Source organism: Nestor notabilis, unplaced genomic scaffold, assembly GCF_000696875.1.
Source record: "Nestor notabilis isolate BGI_N333 unplaced genomic scaffold, ASM69687v1 scaffold17078, whole genome shotgun sequence".
Taxonomy (NCBI): Eukaryota; Metazoa; Chordata; class Aves; order Psittaciformes; family Psittacidae; genus Nestor; species Nestor notabilis.
In genome coordinates this window covers 5,644-12,624 of record NW_009940745.1, presented here as the reverse complement: position 1 = coordinate 12,624, position 6,981 = coordinate 5,644, and the positions used below count along the sequence as shown (strand labels likewise).

Genomic DNA, 6,981 nt, shown 5'->3' with positions numbered 1-6,981 from the left:
CGATGCTTCTTGTCTTTGCCTGCTTCCTTCATCCCCAAAAGCAGGAGGTACTACTTCCTCCCTGATGAGGAGTAGAAAAGGGGTTGTGGGAGAGCTAATTCCATGTCTGTGGGCCCACAGCTTTTCATTTTGGATCCATGGACGTGGAATTAAATGAAGATGTCTAATGTGCAAGAGGCATTCTTAATGCTAACCCTTGTTTCCAGTCTGACCTGTGTTATCTCATCCAAAGCTGGGTTGAGTCTCTTCTGCCTTTTGTATTAGCAAAACTAACCCTAGTTCTGGAAAGCCGTGAGGGGCGGCTGCCGAGCGCTGGAGCTGCAGAGTCTGGGGCTGTGCTGGGTCCCAGGAGGTGGGTCGCAGGAGGGGCCTGCACAGAGGCAAAGACAGCAGACAGGGGAAGGATGTAGCTCCAGGTACGGGGTTTCCCTGGGGTGGGATCTGTCGGTGGCAGATTGAGTCCTGATGCGATGGGAGATGGTCCTGGGCTGGGTGCTGCTCTGGGTGCAGGGCATCCACGTCACCCCGTGCCTCAGTTTCCTCACAGGGAACAGGGGCTACACCCCGGCTTTGTCAAGAGTGTGAGTGGTTAGGATGTTACCCATATCCCAAATCTCATTTAAGAGGGAAATGCTATTTGGAGGTGGAGAGAAAAACTCCTCTTGCAGGTTCAGCATTCAGTTGATAGCAGCGCAGCCTGTGTCTTCTGAGCCAGCAATCCTGTGTGATTCCTTAGTAGCTTGCTGTCAGACTAATAATATCTCCTAAAATCCTTTCATCTCTGAAATCTTGTTGGCTTTTTGGCCTTCCCTCAATTTGGATGGTAAAATGACACTGTTCTGTGTCACTTGAAAAATGTCACATTGGTTTCATGAGCTCTGGCTGGCTGCTTTCAGGAAGTTTTCCTTTTTGGAGATGCCTTTTTGGGAGCATCAGTGTGTGTGTTGCAGCAAGAAACTTACATTAAACCATCTAAACAAAACCCACTCATTCTGAAGTGGCTTTTTACTGCAAAGCCGTGGCTGCTTGTACCAACTTAGGCAAAACTTGTCCAAACTACATTTCTAGTCCCAAAACAAAGGGAAGCTGCACGTTTCTCTCGCACAATCTCTTGACCACGATACCCAGAGGCAGCAGCTCTGCAGGCTCCGTGCTCTGCTCCCTTCAACAGTGCCCTGGCTTCAGTCCCCAGCCCCTGGAGAGAGGGGAAGGGGCACAGATGAACAGCGGCATAACTGAGAGCGGGGCTGCCGGGGGCTTTTCTTTCCTCCTCTCCACCAGTTGCCTGTCCCTGACACGGAGGCTCGGGGAGCCAAAGGAGGCACTGACATGGAGAAAAGCTGTGCCAGGTGCCACAGGCTTGTTGCTTGGGGAATTCACCCCGTCCTCCCCCCTGCAAGGTCTGCACCGGGGAGCAGATTGTGTAACACCCCACGCTGCTTCGGCTCATTACAGACAGTTGTTCTCACCCGTGATGTCTCCTCTGCACAAAAGGAGCTTGTTACCAGGGGATCAGTTTTAAACCAGCTCTGGGAGGACACGAGAGGCCCGGGGAGCCGCTCATCACCCTGTGTTCTGCAGGTACCCGGGGCAGAGGCTGGGTTTGATGCAGGGCTTTTTGGGGCTGTTGTCATGCTGGCCTTTTTGGTGCTGGTGGCTGAGGGAGGCCACTGGCTCGAGGCTTTGTCACAGCTTTCCCTCTGTGCCTCGGAAGCTAATCCGGGCTGTCACATGGTGCTGGAGCACGGCCATTCCCGCTGGCCTCGGCCACCGCGGGCAGGGCTGTATCCCTGCACGCACGAGCGCGGGAGGTGAAACCCGCCGCGATTCCAGAACCAAGAAGGTGATTTTGGGGAGGTGGTTTTCCCTTGTTGCTTCGCCGCGGACCTGCTGGCGGGCAGCACGTCCCTGTGAGGGTCGGGAAGGGAAACAGGAAAAGCAGCCTTTAAAAATAGCAACTGCTTGAAATAGGTCTCATGTCAGAGAGTTTGGCCTCTTCTGTCTGACAGTTCGCTTTGGTGCAGGGATGCTTGGGTTGCTCCAGGACCCGGGCCTGGCAAGTGGAATCTCCTCTTCCTCCTGGTTGTTTTTCCAAAGCTCGTGGGTTTCTATCGCCTTTGCGGTGCTGTGGAGGGCAGCGACCCCACACCTGCCTGTTGCACAGCTCCTCTTCTTCTAAAAGGTAGAGAAACCTGAACGTGTTCGTGCTCTGAGGTCGACCTTTGCTTGTCTCCCAGTGGTTTGTTTCGATGGCAAATCCTGTGTGCTTTTGCAGGCAAGAAATACTACTCTTGCCCCATCTCGCCTGTTCATGCCATCTTCCTCTTTGACTCCAGCGGAGGTTGAAGTGCCAGCAAACACCCACCCTGTGCACTTGTGGCCCTGGTGCTGCCCGCAGGGCCCGGGGCTGGGCAGACACTTGGGTAGGAAGTCACCCATGTGCATTTTAAATGGCAGGGCTGTCATGGAGCAGCAGATTGCTCAGTGGCCCACAGACCCCTCACTGCACCCGGTGGAGATCCCCTTGGGGTGACCTATGGTGAGAGTTAAAAATAAAGCTAGACTAAGCCTCCTTAACTAAGCTGTCTTGTCAGGAAAACCACCAGGGTCTTTACAGCCCTGCTAAGCCTGAGAATAGCTGAATTGGGCATATAAGGGGGTTTGCCAGGTACAGAATAAGACCAAACCATGTACAAGAGCAGTCCCCTGCTGGCAGGTCTGCTCCCCTGGACAGACGTGTCCAGCTGCTCTTGTGGCATTCCCTGTCCTCCTGCCTCCTTTGCCTGGTTATCCTTATAAATCAGAGTCTTTCTGCTGTCTTAAGCCACATGCCCTGGCTGCAGCTTAATCCTGGGATTTCTTACCCAGCCTGCAGCAACAGGAGGAACATTATTCCCTTTGTCTCTGCCGCAGCCATGTTTTGAAACCTGTTGCTATGTCTCTCAGCCTCCCCTGTTTCTCCATCCTTTGCTCCACAGCCCACGTGTTTGAGGGCTCTTATCTGAGCCTCCTTGTTACTGTCTGGACCCTTTCCTTGTGAGCGGGGCTGGCCTTGGAATGGCCTTGCTGCTGCGGTGGGGAAGGACAGTTCCTGCGTCATGTTGGGTGCCTCTGACAGCGTGTTCCCTTTGTGAGGAAGAGTTTGCTCTTTCTGCAGCCCTCCTGAGTTCTCTCCAGCTGGTGCTTTGCTGCAACCTGCTGATCCTCTGCTGCAGAACTGCTGCCCTTCCTCAGCTTGTACGTACGTGGGGACCGGCTCCAGCCTTGGAGCAGAGCTTCTCGCAGGGCTGCATCCCGTGGTCCTGGACATCTCTCACAGGGTGCCGGGATCCTTCTGAACTTCCTGCCATCCTGGCTGGGAATCAGAACATTACACAGAAACAAACAAAGTGAGAAAGGCCAAGAAGGGAAGTGATTTGTCTGAGGGGCTTGAGGCTGGGTTCAGAGGGAAGGCAGCGCAGGGGGTTTGTGCTTAGCATGGGGCTCAGGAGAAGCAAGTTCCCATCCATGTCTCTGCTGGCTTTGTCCGTGTGCCCACCTCACAGTGCTAATGCTCCTCTCCTTGTCCTGTTGCAGACTCTGCCATATTCCTCACCATGGGTGACATGAAAACCCCAGATTTCGATGACCTTCTGGCAGCTTTTGATATTCCTGACATCGACACGAACGAGGCCATCCATTCTGGCCATGAGGAAGCTGACGCTCACATCAAGCAAGTCCCTGGAGAGCCAGGACCCCCTGACCACGTCCTGCCCCACACAGACATCACTGCTGTCAGTGTGATTGTAAAGAATACGGTCTGCCCCGAGCAGCTCGATGCCCTGGACGGGCGCAGCAAAGATGGGCACGTCATCGGCTCCCGCTTGCTGCAGAACGGCTTTGGGGCCACCGAGATGCCCAGGTCCCCCACCTCCAGGGCTGTGGAAGCTGTAGCATCCTCCAACGGGGAGTGCTGGGTGAAGGAAAAAGGTCCCAAGCCCCTGGATATCTTCTCCCATTTTAGCCCCGATCCCAATGAAGACAATGCTGCCAACCTGATTGACAGACCCCGGGAGTGTAAGGTGAAAGAGAAATCCCTTGCTGTGCCCTCCCTCTCCCCGTCTCCCACCCTGTCACTGGACTGCAAAGAGCCCATGGGAGAGAACACAGAGAACCTGCCCTCGGCCTTCCCGCAGTCCTTGGAAACCAGCCAGGCAGGGGGAGCAAACGGGTCCCCTCCTGCCATCCCCTGCATCAAGAAAGAGGAGTCTGACTCAGAGGATGTGGGCCGCGAAGCCAGCCCAAAAGGTTTAGCTGCAGCCTTGGGTGACAGTCCCTTGGAGCACCTGAAATCAGTCACCGTTCGCTACTCCACAGATGATTCTCCCATCACATCCTGGCCTGGATCTGACCCAAACCTCGACAGCAGCACCAGCAACCTTGCTGAAGTGAAACACTCGCCCGCCAGCCCCCGGGAGCCCTTCTTCAAACCTTCCTCACCGGTGGTGCAAAGCCCCAGGCTCCCCACTTCTCCAAAGCACCTGGACAACATTGCCCTCAAGGAAGAGCAAGAGGTTCTGGAGAAGTCAATGGGAAGTCCGCAGAGCATGTCCAGTGCTGAGGAAGAGGAGGAGGAAGAAGACAACAACAATGATTCCCCTTCCTCCAATTCCTCACGGCCCCTGAAAGTGCGGATTAAAACCATCAAAACATCTTGTGGCAGCATCACCAGGACAGTGACCAGGGTCTCATCAGATTCCGAGCCCGGCTCCACCAAGGGACCAGCTGAGCACAGCTCTCAGGAGACTTCTCTGGAGGGTGCCAGCTTCTCAGCATCGGCAGACAAAGAGGAAGGGATTGTGCTGGAGGTGTCCAAGGAGAAAATGGAGCTCTCCAGCCCCTTAAAAAGCATCGAGGGGCCAAAAATCGTCAGTGTTCAGCTTGGCAATGGCACCAAGCTCAAAGGGACTGTCCTGCCTGTCTCCACCATCCAGAATGCCAGCAGCGCCATGCTGATCGCCGCCAGCGTGGCTCAGCAGAAATCCGTGGTGCTGCCAGCGAAGACGGGTAAGGCTGTGGCCAAGAACATCATCAACCTGGTGCCACAGACCCTGCCCAAAGCCGACACCAGGACCAATGTCAGCACCGTGACGCAGACCACCACCATCACCACCACGGCCAACCAGAAAGTCAACGGCACCACAGTGGTGATGGTGCAGCCGCAGAAGCCTTCCCCAACCATTGCGGGCACGGTCATATCCAGGAGCCAGTCCAGCCTTGTGGAAGCCTTTAACAAGATCCTCAACAGTAAAAACCTCTTGCCAACATACAAACCCAACCTGAACCCTCCAGCCGACGCGAGCCTCACGCTGCCTCCCTTCGGTTACCGCTGCCTGGAGTGCGGGGACGCCTTCGCCCTTTCGCCACTACGACCGGCGCAGCATGCGCATCGAGGTGACCTGCAACCACTGCACCAAACGCCTCGTCTTCTTCAACAAGTGCAGTTTGCTGCTGCACGCCCGGGAGCACAAGGACAAGGGCCTGGTGATGCAGTGCTCCCATCTGGTTATGAGGCCCATCGCTTTGGATCAAATGATCGGACAGCCGGACATCACCCCCCTGGTCTCAGTGACCTCCTTCCCTGCTAGCAAAGTGACTGGGGTGGCTCAGGAGGCCTTGGCCACCGCCAACGGGGCTCAGGATCTCCCCATCCTGCCTCTGAGCAACAGCTCAGAGCAGACCAACTACAGCTGCTTCAGGTGCCTGGAGTGCAAAGAGCAATGCAAAGACAAAGCCGGGCTGGCCGCGCACTTCCAGCAGGCAGTGACCACAGGGACGAGCAGCAGCACGGTACGTAGGTGGACGGGCAGTGGGAGTTGGACAGCAGAGCCACAGCAACCCATCCCCGGGCATGTGGGTCAGAAGTGGAGGACTCCAGATGTGACGCAGGCAGCGCCTGCCTGTGCACGCCTGATTCCTCTCGATGGCAAAGTCATGCAGGAAGGACAACGCGTGAGGCAGGGTTCACTCCGTGCCCAGGAGGCGCTGGGTGGAGGGAGAGGAGGCTGTCGTCAGTTGTCAGCAGGCAATAAAGCTGCCCTGTGGGTGCAGGAGCCAGGGTGCAGCAGGGAGGGATGAGCAGGGCCCTGAGTGTTGGTGCCCTGCAGTCTGGCGCCCAGGCAGGACGTAGCCATCCCCACAGAGCCATGTTAGAGCAGTGGGTGCTGCTTCCTCTTTCGATGGCTTGAAGCACAAATGGAGCCTGGAGAAAGCAGGGAGGGGTGTGCTGGGCTTTTTTAACCCTATTTGAGAGCCAGCCTTGAGATCCCGGCTGCTTCCTGCTGCTGCCAACACATCCTGGTTTGTTAGGACAGGCAGCATGCAGCAAACACACAGGATTAATACTGCCAAGGGATGACCTTCACAAGGCAAGGAGGGAAAACAGGTCCACAGAGGAGCCCTGTCCTCCCTGTGGCACGTCTTCACCTTTCCCTTTGTCCAGAGAGGCTCAGTCCCCCTTGGCTTTCTTTGCACAGAAGGAATTTGCTGTTTCCTGGTAACACTCTTCAGGTTGCTGCTGTAGCCAGGGCGCTGTTCAAATGCAGATATTCCTGCCCTGCTGCTACAGAGGAGGCTGTTTTCTGTTTGAAGGTCATCAGGAGCACTGAGATTCACATGTTATGTAATTGTCCCAGGGAACTTTCTTTTAACAGGGGAGGATTTCTTCCTCCCATTCCCTCTGCTACCCTTGGAGTGGATGGAGTATTCAGGGGAGCACTTGAGCTTGGAAATTCAATGTGAAGTTGCTGTCAGGGCAAAACCTGTTAACAGCCTTCTCTGAGCCAGAGCAGCTTTGTCCCTGTACCCAGCAGATGGACTCCTCCCTACACCAGCACTGACTAAAAACAGCTTTTTTTTTTCCCTTTACAAAAGAACAAAAGACCCAGAGGCTTTCCTCAGCACAGGGAGGGATTGGGGTGGCTGAAGCCATGTCTCCATAAT

At 55.4% G+C, this 6,981-nt stretch overlaps 1 protein-coding gene across 1 annotated transcript in view; it reads left to right on the top strand.

Annotated features, from left to right (window-relative positions):
• The first annotated feature begins 3,584 nt into the window (after positions 1-3,584).
• ZNF687 (zinc finger protein 687) overlaps positions 3,585-6,981 on the top strand; it is a 7,781-nt gene continuing 4,384 nt past the window's right edge. The window contains 2 exon segments of the mRNA XM_010020520.1: positions 3,585-5,398; positions 5,400-5,829. Of these exon segments, the coding sequence (XP_010018822.1) occupies positions 3,597-5,398; positions 5,400-5,829 (2,232 nt within the window). The 5' untranslated portion in view covers positions 3,585-3,596.